Here is a 15,608-nt window from a genome sequence, read left to right on the forward strand (position 1 = left end):
TTCTAATGAAAGTCATGAAATATACACATTTCGACAACAGAGCATCACCATCTTTTTATACATGAAATTCAAATGCCGAAATCACGATCAGTTCCACACGAAATCACGATCAACAGTCAAGTAAAAGTACCCGAATTATGATTAGGTCAATCATCAAACCGAAATACGCATGTTCTCCGGTGATTTACAAGTTATCAACTAAACCACTGCATCAGCGTGACAAGTTCGGTTCACATCTGCTTCGCCACCTCTGTATTGGATAATTCGTGCTCGTCTTCCCAGCCAACTTCAGTGAACTTGCATTCAAAGATGTTCCACTCGGACCTGCAGAGCAATCATGAGAACGAAAATTTATTGATGCCAACGACGGTATCCCTTGAGATACTCATGGTTTACCATATTTTCCCTCTTCACTAACGCCGTTATCCTCAACAGAAACAGAAAAGAATATACTGCCTGATCCGTGTAAGTTATATGGTTGGCGATGTTCCAATACTTCATTTGATATACATTACAAGTATATTATTTTGAACTCCAATTCGACAAGAAATGTTTGTACCCTTATTCTCAAAGCTGCAAGTTTAACAAAACAATGTTGCCTTCGGGTAAAGCATGTTCATAAAGAGGCAATGGTATGCATGAAATCTTGACCGTAAAACTCGTCATGGAAATGATCAATTGAAGAGCTATACTACCTTCGACAGCTTATAGCTTCTATCTGTCAGAGGGGCTGGTTGCCAATAATTTCAACCTTTTGAGTTCGTAAATTCCTCTAAACATCAATCGCCGTTGGCATCCAGTCAACTCATATTTATGACTTCCAGTCCCCTACCTCCTAGACCTCATAACAAAGCTATTAACCATGTCCTGCAGCGCCTATACTCTCCTTCTGGTAAGCTACAAGTTTACCAGCTGAACATGATATTACCCTTCGTGTTCTTCTCAACTCTATCTTTTGTAATGACATTTACAATTCTCCTACTAAACTGCTAACCTTTGATCAACGTTATGTATCTAATCTTTCGCTCAGACTATCGATCCCTACAGTTCCCAATCTTAACCCATCAACACGAAAACTACTTTTTCCCACAACACTGTAACTTAGAAATGCTCTAATTCATGCTACATTATGATTCTCAGAATACCAAAACCTTTTTTTTGGTTCAAATCATTGCATTCTCTACATCTAAAATCAGTTAAATACGCTATGGTAAAATAGCAAACATCAAAAAAAAAAAAAAAAGGCATTGCTTAAACAAATAGTGAATTCTGACTCACCAGAAACAGCATCACTGCCCTCCAAGCTCTGACTCACCAGAGGGGCCGGTTGCCAATAATTTCAACCTTTTAAATCCTACTTCAACTTCCTAAGTTTGTAAATTCCTCTAAATATAGATCGCGGCTGGCATCCAATTCAACTCAGATTTATGACTTCCAGTCCCCTACCTCCTATACCTCATAAAAATTTCTTCATTCACAGGTTACAACTATCCTAATCTGTCGAAAATATTTTGACAACATGCATCACCAACTTAAATACATACTCCTCCATCCTCTCCAAAGTCCTTTCCATCCAGCATTTTGCTTTAACATTTCCAATGTTTACTCAACCCTTTACCTTATCCAATATATCTAAAGGGCAACCCCAAGCGAACAAGGCTCCCCTGCTTTGCGAAGGTTGGAGATACGCAACCTTACCCTTACTTCGCAAAGACACTGTTTCCACGATTCGAACCCGTGACCTTTCAGTCACAAAGGAGCAACCTTTTTGTTGAAAGGAAACTTTAATCAAGAAAAAAAATAACATTAACCGTGTCCTCCAGCGCCTATACTTCCCTTCTTGTAAGCTACAAGTTTACCAGCTGAAGCTGATATTACCCTTCATGTTCTTCTCAACTCAAATCTTTTGTAATGACACTTACAATTCTCCTACTAAACTGCTAACTTTTGATCAATGCTATGCTTCAAATCTTTCGCTCAGACTATCAATCCCTACTGTTCCCAATCTTAACCAATTGACACGAAACTACCTTTTCCCACAGCATTGTAACTTAGAAATGCTCTAATTCATGCTACATTATGATTCTCGGCATACCAAAACCTTTTTTTTCTTTCAAATCATTGCATTCTCTACATCTAAAATCAGTTAAATAAGCTATGATAAAATAGCAAACATCACAAACAAAGGCATTTGCTTAAACAAATAGTGAATTCTGACTCACCAGAAACAGCATCACTGCCCTCCAAGCTCTGAACTCCGCTGCCATTGCTGTCACCAACCTCGCCTTTCTTAACCCAAAGCCTAAACCCAGAACCTCTCTGTCTCTGTAAATGGAAGCGGCCTACCCTCTTATCATAATCCCTTATTTCACCGTTACCACGGCGATCAGCTCCACTCCTCCTCAGCTTATCATCCCCATTACCAGCCTCACCATCCACCGATAAACCCTCAAATTTCGGTACAATTTCCTCCGCCAGAACCACATTCTCGCTCTTTGCCTTAATTTCAGTTTCAATTTCAATTACAACACCCTTTTCTTCCTTTCCGGTCGCCTGATCGTTTTCCTTCTCGCCACTCACCGGAGGCTCGTCCACTTCACCTTCCTTCTCAGTCACCTCCTCCTTCTCTTCCCTAGCTTTCTTCTTCCACTTTCCGCTACCCTTCCTCTTCTTCTTCTTCTTCTTCCATTTCTTCTCCTCCTCTGGTTCCTTGCTTTTCTTCCCCTCCAGCTCAGCAACCTCGAGCTCTGAAACACCCTGATTAACTGGGCGAAACTGCCCCTGATCACTCCGATTCCTCGGCTTGTTAGCAATTTCGGTTCTTCCAACTATGGTGTTTTGCTTCAGCTCTTCTTCGTCGCTTCTTTTAGCCTCCAGCGAGGGTGCCCGATCACTCCGATTTCTGGGATTGTTACCGGTTCCGGTTCTTTGAACGACGGCGTTTTGCTTCGCCTCTTCCTCCTCGCTTCTCTTCCCCTCCAGCAAGGGTGCCCGACCAACTTGATTCACCGTCCGAAACTGCGCCCGATCACTCCGATTTCTCGGATTGTTACCAGTTCCGGTTCTCCGAACGACGCCGTTTTCCTCCGGCTCTCCTTCCTCGCTTTTTTTTTCCTCCAGCTCAGCATCCTCACATTCCGAAACATTCCTATTAATCAGCCGAAACTCTTCCCGATTACCGCGATTCCTCGGTCTGTCAGCGGTTTCGGTTCTCTTAACCACAGCGTTTTGCTTCGGCTTTTCTTCCTCGTTTCTTTTCCCCTCCAGCACAGTCTCATCGCGCTCCGGAACACTCTGATTAACTGGCCGAAACTGTGCCCGATCACTCCGATTTCTCGGATTGTTACCGGTTCCGATTCTTTGAACGACGGCGTTTTGCTTCGCCTCTTCCTCCTCGCTTCTCTTCCCCTCCAGCAAGGGTGCCAGACCAACCCGATTCACCGTCCGAAACTGTGCCCGATCTCTCGGATTGTTACCGGTTCCGGTTCGGAAGACGCCGTTTTCCTCCGGCTCTCCTTCCTCGCTTTTTTTCCCTTCCAGCTCAGCATCCTCGCATTCCAGAACATTCCGATTAACCGGCCGAAAGTCTTCCCGATTACCACGATTCCTCGGCTTGTCATCGGTTTCGGCTCTCTTAACGAATGCGTAATACTTCAGCTTTTCTTCCTCGTTTCTTTTCCCCTCCCGCTCAGAAACACTCCGATTAACTGGCCAAAAATGTGCCCGATCACTCCGATTTCTTGGAATGTTACCGGTTCCGGTTCTTCCAACGACGGCGTTTTGCTTCGCCTCTGCTTCCTCACTTCTTTCCCTCTCCAGCAAGGGTGCCAGACCAACCCGATTTACCGTTCGAAACTGTGTCCGGTCACTCCGATTTCTCGAATTGTTACCCGTTCCGGTTCTCCGAATGACGACGTTTTCCTTCGGTTCTCCCACCTCGCCCCTTTTTCCCTTCAGCTCAATAACCTCGCATTCCGAAACACTCCGATAAACCGGCCGAAACTCTGCCCGATTCTCGCGATTCCTCGGCTTGTCATCGGTTTCGGCTCTCTTAACGACAGCGTTTTGCTTCGGCTTTTCTTCCTCCCTTCTTTTCCCCTCCACCTCAGCCCCACCGAACTCCGAAACACTCCGATTAACTGGCCGAAGCTGTCCCCGATTACCACCATACCTAGGCTTGGAACCGGTTTCCAGGTTCCGAACGATGGCGTTTTGCCTCTTCTGCTTCGCCTCTTCTTCTCGCCGTTCCCTCTCCTCTCGTCGTCGTTTCTCCTCCTCTTCCTCTCGTTTCTTCTCCTCTTGCCGTCGTTCTTCCTCCTTCTGCTGTCGTTCCTGGTCTCTGAGCCAGCGCTGTTTGAGGTCGTTGAGGGTGACGTAGTTGGCGGGTACAGATTGGGGCCTCTTGAATTTGGTGTCCGCCATTTTCGCTCCACAGTCCACTAAAGAATGACTGAGCCAAACCCAACGACAAAGGCAAAGCCTTTTCCATTATTTATTTTCGATTTTCTTTTTCTTTATTAAAGGAAAAACAATGAGCAATTTCTAATATTCTTTATTTAAAAAGTTTTGAGTCAATCCCTCCCTTACGTTTCCGTCAAATTGTAGGTCATTTTCGTCCATTTCCGTCGGGAAACTTTCATTAACGTGTGATAGATTCAGTCATTACCGTCAATGTGACTATTACGGACAATAATTTGGTAGAATGTCTATCCACACCAGTTGTGAATGATGATTTTTAACACGTACCTGTTATAATAAAAACTTGTTTTTATTTTTCAACTTATCATTCAAAGTTCATTGCGACAATCTAATTATTACCAAAATCATCAATTTGTTCAATGTGTATAAATTACTAAACCATTTTTATTTTTTTAATCTTTAAAATATGATATTGCAAACTACTTAAATTATTTAATGTAAACAATAAAGATGCGTTAGTCACAACTGAAATACATAAAAAGAGGCACTCCTAAATAGGGGTGGGCAAACGGATATAGGAACTACAGGTTAGGCGGGTACGGGAAGGTTCCAATTTTTTAATAAGAGAAATGGGGAAGGGCGGGGTAATGAAATTTTAGGGGTGGGCCGGTTCCAGATGTATAGAAAAACAAGGCCCCCGACTGGCCCGTTTGTAATTGCAATGGACAGACGAGATTGAAGAGTAACCTACCATCCAATCTTAACCATTAGTTTTACCCTAGGTTTCCTCGAGCTTGACTCTGTCACTCGAGTCCTCGAACTCGATTCTCTCTCACCGTCTCGCGTGCGTCGTCCTCTCCCCTCCACGATTCCACCCACACTTTGTCACTCTCCGTCTGTCATATCCTTCACCACCCTGACATCATCGCCGTCGCAAATCTGGGCCCTAGCGACCACATGACGACCCATCAACCTCGATTGTCCTCCTCGAGTCCTTGATGACATCCCAGACTTAGAGGTTCTCACTGACCCAGTCCCCACTTTCACGATCTCTCTCATGAACCCAGATTGAATCTCCTCAACCCTACCTCTCGAATCTCGACAGTCGACAGTCAAGTGCTTCTGCCGGTCCAAGTGTCGAGTTTCCAGCTTCCTCTTTCAATTTCTGGTCGAGACCGGTGCGACGTTCGTAACTGGGAGACGGGGTATCACTTCATTTCATCTCTACGATGCTGCTTGATGGGAGTTGTGGCGTCGATTTGGAAAATCGATTTTGGTTGATCGGGAAGAACGGTTGTGGCAATGAGAGCACTCTGGAACGTTTTGGAGCTCTATATCAAAACCCGGAAAAAAAAAATAAAAAAAGTAATTGGATCCATGGACTAGCCCAGAACCTACCCGTTTGAAACGGGTCGGGTTAAGTCCGGTTCCCAAACTCAAAATCCCTCTACATGCCCCGGCTCACCCTGTTACATTTTAAAACGAATAGGGTCCGGTTCCTTCAAATTTAGGCCCGACCCGGCCCGTGCCCAGCCCTACTCCTAACTCCCAAGTAATGCTTTACTTATATTTTGGTTTTTCATTCTTTTTTAAAAACAAAAAAAACAAAGTTTTTTTCAAACTTAATAGAGAAGACTTATTAGATTAGGTGGTATGGTGCTCATTAGGTATTGGATTCCTCATCAACAGCTTATTAGTGGTTTAAGGACGGATTAACTAGAGTAATCATGATTCCTCAAAAAAAAAAAAAAAAAACTAGAGTAATCATGTTTATTGGATAAATATTACTAGACTAATCATCAACATTTGACGAGTTATTCACATTTTCTACCATTGAGTATCTAATCACTCATCAACTCATGAGGTACTTATGATTTGGTTTCGCAGCTTTTTAATCATAAAATTGTTTTCGCTTTCTAAAGAAGCATATACAAAATGTTTCTTCAAGAAACATTTCCACGTAATTTTCAAAAATTTGCATCTCTAATACAATTTTCGACAATTTTTAATATATAACTTTTTGAATAAGCACTTATGCTCATAAGTACTTATTACAAAACCAATACTAAACCAACTCTAAATGGATTCTTCTCTCCTTGTGAGAGGCTCTCTCTTCTTGAGAGTTCTTCTCACCACCTGTGTAAGTGGTTTCCTTTCCGTCCAATTTTGAAGTCGTCGGCCCTCACTATTGCTGGGGTCGATGGCATATCTTTCCCTTCTCTCTGTTTCCTTATTTCGTTCCTTCAACTACTTTTTTCTCCAGCTCTCCTTCCTAATTTGCCATGTCCTTCGTACCTCATGGGCGTCCATCTTCCTCAAGCACCTTCAATTTGATCTGCAGTCAGTCTTCAATGCAACAAATCATTGAGATGGTGTGTAGAGTTTCAATGTTCAAACTGGCTCGGGTGTTAAAATACCACCACTTTCTCTCTGTCTGCCTTTGTTGGTAGTATTGCTCATGGTAATTCCGTAGGCTTCTTTTAATTGGAGGCTGGCTTCTTTCAATTTTTGGCTAAGATGGCGCGACGATTGTGGTTGGATGATGAGGTCTTTTTTAAAAACAAAAATAAAAATAAAAACAAAACAAAAAAAAAAAAATTTGAACTTAATGGAGAAGACTTATTAGATGAGGTGGTGTGGTGCTCATTATGCATTGGTTTCCTCGTCAGCAGCTTATTAGTGGTTTAATGATCGATTAACTAGAGTAATCATGTTTATTGGATAAATATTACTAGACTAATCATCAACATTTGACGAGTTACCCACATTTTCTACCATTCAATATCTAATGACCCATTAACTCATGAGGTACTTATGATTTGGTTTCGCAGCTTTTTAATCATAAAATTGTTTTCGCTTTCTAAAGAAGCACATACAAAATGTTTCTTCAAGAAACATTTCCACGTAATTTTCAAAAATTTGCATCTCTAATACAATTTTTGACGATTTTTAATATATAACTTTTTGAATAAGCACTTATGCTCATAAGTACTTATTACAAAACCAATACTAAACCAGCTCTAAATGGATTCTTCTCTCCTTGTGAGAGGCTTTCTCTTCTTGAGAGTTCTTCTCAGCACTTGTGTAAGTGGTTTCCTTTTCGTCCAATTTCGAAGTCGTAGGCCCTCACTATTGCTGGGGTTGATGGCATATCTTTCCCTTCTTTCTGTTTCCTCATTTTGTTCCTTCAACTACTTTTTTCTCCAGCTCTCCTTCCTAATTTGCCATGTCCTTCATACCTCATGGGCGTCCATCTTCCTCAAGCACCTCCAATTCGATCTGCAGTCAGTCTTCAATGCAACAAATCATCGAGATGGTGTGTAGAGTTTCAATGTTCAAACTGGCTCGAGTGTTAAAATACCATCACCTTCTATCTGTCTGCCTTTGTTGGTAGTATTGCTCATGGTAATTCCGTAGGCTTCTTTTAATTAAAGGCTGGCTTCTTTCAATTTTTGGCTAAGATGGCGCGACGATTGTGGTTGGATGATGAGGTCTTTTTTAAAAACAAAAATAAAAATAAAAACAAAAACAAAAATAAAAAAACTTTTTTTTGAACTTAATGGAGAAGACTTATTAGATGAGGTGGTGTGGTGCTCATTATGCATTGGTTTCCTTGTCAGCAGCTTATTAGTGGTTTAAGGATCGATTAACTAGAGTAATCATGTTTATTGGATAAATATTACTAGACTAATCATCAACATTTGACGAGTTACCCACATTTTCCACCATTCAATATCTAATGACCCATTAACTCATGAGGTACTTATTATTTGGTTTCGCAGCTTTTAAATCATAAAATTGTTTTCGCTTTCTAAAGAAGCACATACAAAATGTTTCTTCAAGAAACATTTCCACGTAATTTTCAAAAATTTGCATCTCTAATACAATTTTTGACGATTTTTAATATACAACTTTTTGAATAAGCACTTATGCTCATAAGTACTTATTACAAAACCAATACTAAACCAGCTCTAAATGGATTATTCTCTCCTTGTGAGAGGCTTTCTCTTCTTGAGAGTTCTTCTCACCACTTGTGTAAGTGGTTTCCTTTTCGTCCAATTTCGAAGTCGTAGGCCCTCGCTATTGCTGGGGTTGATGGCATATCTTTCCCTTCTCTCTGTTTCCTCATTTTGTTCCTTCAACTACTTTTTTCTCCAGCTCTCCTTCCTAATTTGCCATGTCCTTCATACCTCATGGGCGTCCATCTTCCTCAAGCACCTCCAATTCGATCTGCAGTCAGTCTTCAATGCAACAAATCATCGAGATGGTATGTAGAGTTTCGATGTTCAAACTGGCTCGGGTGCTAAAATACCATCACCTTCTATCTATCAGCCTTTGTTGGTAGTATTGCTCATGGTAATTCCACAGGCTTCTTTTAATTGGTGTCTGGCTTCTTTCAATTTCTGGCTAAGATGGTGAGACGATTGTGGTTAGATGATGAGGTCTTTTTTTTAAAAAAAAAATTAAAAAAAAAACAAAACAAAAACAAAAACAAAAAAAAAACTCTTTTTTTTTGAACTTAATGGAGAAGACTTATTAGATGTGGTGTGGTGCTCATTATGCATTGGATTCCTCGTCAGCAGTTTAGTAGTGGTTTAAGGACGGATTAACTAGAGTAATCATGTTTATTGGATAAATATTACTAGACTAATCAACATTTGACGCTTTACTTACATTTTCTACCAATCAATTATTTAATCACCCACCAACTCATGAGGTACTTATGATTTGGTTTCGCAGCTTTTTAATCATAAAATTGTTATCACTTTCTAAAGAAGCACACACAAAATGTTTCTTCAACAAGCATTTCCACGCAATTTTCAAAAAACCCTTGCATATCTAAATTCTAATACAAAATTTAACGATTTTTAATATAAAAAAACTTTTTGAATAAGCATTTATGAAACCAATACCGAACCAACTCTAAATGGATTCTTCTCTTCTTGTTAGAGGCTCTCTTTTCCTGAGAGTTATTCTCACCACCTGTGTAAGTGGTTTCCTTTTAGTCCAATTTCGAAGCCGCTGGCCTTTGTTGTGGCTGGGGTCGACGGCATATCTTTCCCTTTTTCTCTTTGTTTCCTTCTTTCGTTCCTTTAGCTACTTTTTTCCCCATCTCTCCTTCCTGATTCGCCATGTCCATCATACCCCATGGGCGTCCATCTTCCTCAAGCACCTCCAATTTGATCTGCAGTCAGTCTCCAACGCAATTTGTTGCGATCAATCGAGATAGAGTGTAGAGTTTCGACGTCTAAATCAGCACGGGTGATAAAACACCACCCCCTTCTCTCTATTTGCCTTTGTTGACAGTGTTGCTTGTGATAATTCCACGAACTTCTTTGAATTGGTGGTGGCTCCTTTGGATTTATGGCTGAGATTGACGCGACGTTTGTGGATGGATGATGCGGTCTTCCTTCACTTCATCTCCGCGATGCTGCATGGTTGTCTTTTTGGCGTCTATTGGGGGAGTCGAATCGGGTTGATCGTGACACACTGTTGCCGTGGTGGTAGCAGACATCTTGAATTTTCTTTTGATTTGTTTCTGGTTTTGGGCTCATTTTGATTTGCTTGGGAGGTCCATTTTTTGCTTTTTGTATTTGGGCCTTTACCGTGTAAGCTAGTGTTATTGGTAATAAAATTTAGTTATGCATTATGGCCGTTGATTTGCACCAAAGGAGCCCAAAAAAATAGAAGATCTGACTAGAACCAAGCGGGCCCATAACCAAACCCCTTACCCAATAGCCTTCTCCAACCTCGGCATCCGTTCTTCGCGCGGCGCCTCCCACGCAACCACCACTCAGCGACTTGGCGAGCACCGCAGCGTAGCGCTAATAGCAAAGCAAAACGAACCGGCTTTCTCCACAAAACGCAGAGCCCTAGCTGCACAGACCACATTTTCCCATCGTGCCACGTGTAATCCGTTCCCACCTCGCTCTCTCTGTAACGTTTTAACCTCCCTCTGAGAGATTTTTCAGTATAAACGTGTTTCAGCGTAACCATCACACGATATGGTATACCACATGTCCTTATATAAATGATGAAATGCGTGTTAAAAGGTTAATAATTTAAAAATTAAATTTTTTCACCGTTTACGTAAAAACCACTCATAACTAAAAATTTCTCCATCCCGAGGCTTCACCCACCAATCAGACTCCACCGCATCCGGTTGCATGCAGATCCAGACGCAGCGGAACGACACGTCACCCCTGCCAAATAAAACCGACCCGGAAGAAGGGGCAGTTTCGTAAATTGAACAAAACGCCAAAACTCGCCCAAACCAATCGTGATAGGTGTACCCACGCATGGCGGCCAAACCCACACGCGTTGGTCTTCAGTTTTAGGAGAATTGCATGCAAAGCCAGGCGTCTGATTGGTGGGTGTACCCAGCCACATACCCAGCACAGAAAAAAATGGACCCCACTTAGTCCTACATGGACATTTTTCTGTGTGCTCTCACAAACACGTACCCACCGTACATTTCCAAGTGTCACTCTCTGCTTACTCTTCTATCTATGCTGGCCTTCTCCTATTGGTCCAATTCTCACTCTTAAAAACACCCAATCCCTCTCTTAAAACACCCCACCAACCTCCCCCCTCAAATCCCTTCCTCCTCCCTCCACATTTCTCCCAACACTCTCTTTTGGCTCACAACCACCGTCGCCACCACCGTCGCCACCACCGTCGTTACCGAACAGCTGGTAGGCCGGCGTTAGCAAAGAGAACCGGCTACCGCCACCATGATCAAGACGTTGAATCCCTACACCAACACGGAGAAAACCGCTGAGATTATGTCCAGGTACAGGCCCATAGCGCCAAAACCTGTGACCCCATCAAACCCAGCAGGCGAAAGCCCGTCCATGTCTCAGAAAATCAGGGACTCTCCTTACCTTAGGAACCTCTGGCCGCAGTTGCAGGCCAGACCCACCAGGACTCGAAAGCGGGGTCGATCAGCTCTCTCTCCGACCACCTTTAAGAGGCAGAGGAGTCATCAAATGCTAGGCTTTGCCACTCCTTGTCATGTGCAATCTCCGGTGAAAAATCCGAGATTGGATGGTTTTGCTCGTGTGCTTCCGAAGCTTCCCATTCCGACCAGCCTCGATGCCGCCAACAACTCCACCGGTGTGATGACTCTGCCTCTTCTGCCATATATCCCTCCTGCGTCGGCCCCCATTGTCACAAACCCAGCGGTGGTGCCGCCAGAGTTCGAATTGATCAAACCCTGCCGAGGAGGAGAGGAGGAGCTGATTGATTTGAACACCGTGGCAGCTGAAATCCCAGAGGAAAAAGATCTGCTCAAGCAACTACAGGGGAATTCCCCTGCACCTCCACCAACACCCACCAATGTCATAGCGCCGCAGCCAATTCGACCGGTGGGTTCCAGCATAAGCGTTGGATGCATCAGCGCAGACCCGAGCTTAACTCTGGCAGCGCAAGTTCCTAAGAAACCAGAGGACGTCGAGGAGGAGATGGAGTCTGAAGCCCTGCCAGCAATCATATCAGACTCACACAACAAAGTGAGGATGGCAAACTCTGCCTACAAGGAAATGGTGGGCCAGCCAGAGTGTCCATGGCTCGACGCCATGGTGGCCGGAGGCGACGGGCGGTTTGGAGGCAAGAGGATCAACGGGGAGGTCAGTCTGCAGCTTTCTGATTCCGGAGTGCCCGTTTCCTCAAACGGGTTCTCCTGCTGGGTGAGGATTGAGTGGGGGAAAGACATGAACAAGCACGCGATCAACACGTTCTGCGACGTGATGAAGCTGTCCTGTGAGTCCAAGGACTACCTCTTTGAATGGAGGTTCCACACCCACAGCAGAGAGGGCTGTCAGTCCTCCAGCTCCAGTGCTTGAAAAATTTGTACTGTAATTAAGAGAAGTAGTGTAGCTAGCTCACTAGCGGAGGGAAACAATGCAGCTTAAGTGTTTAGTATATATATGTTCTATGTAATGCATATAGTAAGAGGAAGCATATGTAAAGTTTGCCCAGCGTTTTAAGAGAGAAAAAAAAATATGTTCATCTCAATTTATTTTCCAAATCCAGCACTTCACAAGTACGAACACACAAGCATAAGTACTGATCGGATTCAAGGAAAGACTTACCTACACCCGCGACTTGACGTCATTGTCGCTAATGGTATGTACCGCGCGCAATGGCATTTGCCGGGGTAGGTAGGGACATTCTGGGGGAGGAAATAACGTTCTCAGATGTTTGCAGCATCAGCTGCAGTCTTCTCACTCTTTTCAGGGCCCTTCCACTTGAAGTTGTCTGCATAAGCCTTGACCTACGAATGGTCATAAGATTTAGATTAATAGAGCTTCTAGCGTTCTGTGATCCAATTGGAAAAACTAGTAATTCATCTTCAAATAAGTTTGGTAGGGGGATTTCAAAGTTCAAACCTTCAAAAGTGGAGTGTGACGCTTCCTGACCTGCAAGCACAGTTCATTATGAGTCAAGAGTGTGCAAAATTGTGGTTAATTTGCACACACGATATCCAATTCCATACAAATTTTGTGGAACATTAGGATCATTTCGTGCGTAGGATTGGACTGGATGAGTCATAAGGTACGTTAAAAGATGGGGGTAAAGGAGTTTTTATTTTGACACCATAGGAGGGATTAGACAAGAAAACTGATCCCTCATAATCTACCATTGAGGATTGGATGGAATAGGTTTCCGAACAAGTAATTCATCTTCTACGTTCAAGCTGGACAAAAAAATTACAGCGGAACCATGAAGGGAGCGCGATGTTTCCAGGCTCAGCCAAACATTTTGTTCACGCTGAAAAGTTTAGCATTATGCTTATGATTTTCAAGGTTTTTCTGTAGGCTCCGAGCCCCAATCGGACGGTTTTACTTCAATTTTTTTCCATCGGGTTGATTTGAGGCTGGTGGCTCTTATGGAGTTCAAGCAATCTGTTGCTTGTCAACTTTGAGAAGGAGGAAGAGAGGAAGAAAGAGAGGCTTGGGGTTCACATTTAAGGAAGAGGGTGATGAGGACAACACCATACTAAACCTAAACGACCGCGGTCGGTTGCTGCTCACCACACGGCAAAGTAAGATTATGAGAGCTTTTTAGATTGAGACTTTTGGGCCACTTCTAGACTAAAATCGTGGCTCCACCACTGTCTACGTACCTTGAATACAATGAGTTATCCAATTCAATCCAATCCTAGGCTTGAACCATTACCTTTTACTTAATCATATAATAAAACTGGACAGAAAAATCAAGAACAGTTTGATTTGGGTACAGTTCTATCAATGCAGAAAGATCAAAACTCGAAGAGTCACCTACCGTATAATCCCAGCCATGTTTCTCAGCAAATGCCTTCGCAGCTTCTTCACTCTCAAAACTCAGTCCTGCTTCACCAACATTGGCGTAGGGATCACCTGTAGATGTCCATCCCATCAATGGGTTTTCCCACCTGCAAAAATTTCAATGAAATTTGGTATAATTAGTATCAAGATTTCAGAGAGACGGACCTCCCGGCAGTGACGAATCTACACCAATATTATCCCTGACTTACACATTCCCTCCTCACAACACGGTTGGTGTGTGGTTTTATCGCAAAAGCTCTCAGTGCATTAGTAGCAGAACCATTTATTCCTACTGTTTTATTTCATCAAATTTTCGGTCGGGGATATTTACATTCTTCAACAATTAGCATCCGATAATGGAATTGCAGATCAACCAATATTGCTATCAAATTTCAAAGAAACACAACACAGCTGAGATAATTAAGCTAATTATATTACACATACACAATTAATTATGTAAAATCGATGAAATTAACTATAAATATCATCAAGTATGCATGCAAAACATGATTAAGACATCAATATACGTACTTCTGCGTCGAAAGAAAATTAATTTTCCATCTCCCGACTTTCCCAGAACCTTGTTGGCTCGCAGTTCGAGCAGGCGAGTAGATTATAACCTAATCACACCCAAATCCAAGATTAAATTTATGAACATTTTGAAAGGAAAAAAATAAATTTTCATAATAAAAAAAGAAGAAAGAAATATGAAAATTTTGAAAAACGACGAGTAATTGAAGAGCTAACCCTTCGTCGGAGATGCTGTTCGGGGATTCCGGAGATCATGCCAAAGTCGGGGACATTGACCTCCACCAGCGCCTCCGAAGACTGCGACGACGCCCATCGCGGCCGCGAAAGCACGTGCGCTCGGGCGATGTTGAAGCCCTGTCGTAGAGATCGGGCCATTTTTGGTTGGAGCGAAAAACTTCGAGGTCGCCTCAGGCGAAAGCGCAACAATGGTTCCCGTGACGAAAAGCCCAACCGCGTAAGTACGAGTGTTTGGTGGAATTACTACCAGAAGGGTTCAGAATTGGTCCTTTTGCGCCATAATTATGCCACGTACTCAATGTCGAACACAACATTTATTTTTTTTTTTAAAAAGGATCAGTTGGAGACTACGCCACGTCAGTCCAATTTTTCGGGAGTTAGAAAGACTCATAGACTTCATTTGGCAGCTCAGATTGTACTAACTATTTTTGTAGGATATGATAAATAGCCACCAGATAATAGTGACTAAATTAGCCGAGCGTTTGATACAATATTGGACTAATGATTGTATTATTTATACTATGTTTGGTACTGAACCAGATAAGAAAAGGGAAGAAAAAAAATTTGACAAATCTTTGTTGGTTTGTTGAACTTTTCTCATATTTATCTATATATATAAAGGGAGAATGCCAGTTTGGTGAAACATTCAAAAATACCAAGAAAGCCCTTTTGTTTTCTTCATAATCCAAATTCTCTATATATATAAAGAGAGAAGGCCAGTTTGGTGAAACATTCAAAAATACCAAGAATGCCCTTTTGTTTTCTTCATAATCCAAATTCAGAAAAATCGTAAAATGAGGACAAACTGGTAAAAACAAAACAACTATGTTGAAGGAATAAATAAATTAAAAAAATAGAAAAATTATCCTCTTAAACTCAGTTATACGGTTAAGAACTCCACATACACACGTACAAGGAGAAAAAACAAACTGGAGAAGATGGAGTTCATAACGTGGAATAGACACAGTTATCGGAAGAGAGTTTACCTTTTTATTGCAAGTTTACAGTTATTAGAAGAGAGTAAATTCCTTGCTCTCTCTTTCTTTAGTTTTAGTTTATCTATTTAGTTTCTCTATTGCAAAGTCTGCGATGGTTTTACGAGGGAGAATGAGG

The 15,608-nt window shown here is 42.2% G+C and overlaps 3 protein-coding genes across 7 annotated transcripts; 1 reads left to right on the forward strand and 2 right to left on the reverse strand.

Moving 5' to 3' along the window:
* Positions 1-4,511, reverse strand: LOC103441027 (uncharacterized). Its single transcript, XM_029106828.2, has 2 exons — positions 2,223-4,511; positions 1-324 (listed from the first exon to the last, which is right to left on the reverse strand). Exons 1-2 carry the CDS (start codon positions 4,420-4,422, stop codon positions 212-214), a joined length of 2,313 nt encoding a protein of 770 aa, XP_028962661.2. The 5' UTR covers positions 4,423-4,511; the 3' UTR covers positions 1-211.
* A 3,732-nt stretch (positions 4,512-8,243) lies between these two features.
* Positions 8,244-14,802, reverse strand: LOC103441029 (NADH dehydrogenase [ubiquinone] iron-sulfur protein 4, mitochondrial-like). Of its 5 annotated transcripts, XR_011583583.1 has the most exons (7): positions 14,475-14,802; positions 14,259-14,347; positions 13,705-13,834; positions 12,810-12,839; positions 12,513-12,694; positions 11,304-12,273; positions 10,460-11,173 (listed from the first exon to the last, which is right to left on the reverse strand). XR_011583583.1 is itself a non-coding variant. In XM_008379730.4 (5 exons), the coding sequence occupies exons 1-5, from the start codon at positions 14,631-14,633 to the stop codon at positions 12,614-12,616; spliced, it is 489 nt and encodes a 162-aa protein (XP_008377952.1). In that variant the 5' UTR covers positions 14,634-14,802; the 3' UTR covers positions 12,402-12,613. The 5 variants fall into 5 exon arrangements, 1 of the variants encoding a protein (XP_008377952.1); XR_011583584.1 differs by lacking the exons at positions 10,460-11,173; positions 11,304-12,273 and adding an exon at positions 8,244-8,826; XR_011583585.1 differs by lacking the exons at positions 10,460-11,173; positions 11,304-12,273 and adding an exon at positions 8,531-8,822.
* Positions 11,154-12,435, forward strand: LOC103441030 (uncharacterized). The gene has a single exon (XM_008379731.4). It carries the CDS (start codon positions 11,154-11,156, stop codon positions 12,261-12,263), a length of 1,110 nt encoding a protein of 369 aa, XP_008377953.3. The 3' UTR covers positions 12,264-12,435.
* Positions 14,803-15,608: the final 806 nt, after the last annotated feature.

Source organism: Malus domestica, chromosome 08 (genome assembly GCF_042453785.1).
Source record: "Malus domestica chromosome 08, GDT2T_hap1".
NCBI classification, from domain to species: Eukaryota; Viridiplantae; Streptophyta; class Magnoliopsida; order Rosales; family Rosaceae; genus Malus; species Malus domestica.

What these genes read in the sequence shown, in the direction of transcription:
- LOC103441027 (XM_029106828.2), bottom strand. Translation starts at nt 4,422, where the DNA reads ATGGCGGACACCAAATTCAAGAGGCCCCAATCTGTACCCGCCAACTAC. An exon ending in GGGCAGTGATGCTGTTTCTG is followed by an intron (nt 325 to 2,222) that starts GTGAGTCAGAAT and finishes ATTGCTCTGCAG; the next exon opens with GTCCGAGTGGAACATCTTTG.
- LOC103441030 (XM_008379731.4), top strand. Translation starts at nt 11,154, where the DNA reads ATGATCAAGACGTTGAATCCCTACACCAACACGGAGAAAACCGCTGAG.
- LOC103441029 (XM_008379730.4), bottom strand. Translation starts at nt 14,633, where the DNA reads ATGGCCCGATCTCTACGACAGGGCTTCAACATCGCCCGAGCGCACGTG. An exon ending in AACAGCATCTCCGACGAAGG is followed by an intron (nt 14,348 to 14,474) that starts GTTAGCTCTTCA and finishes GGGTGTGATTAG; the next exon opens with GTTATAATCTACTCGCCTGC. An exon ending in AATTTTCTTTCGACGCAGAA is followed by an intron (nt 13,835 to 14,258) that starts GTACGTATATTG and finishes AAATTTTTGCAG; the next exon opens with GTGGGAAAACCCATTGATGG.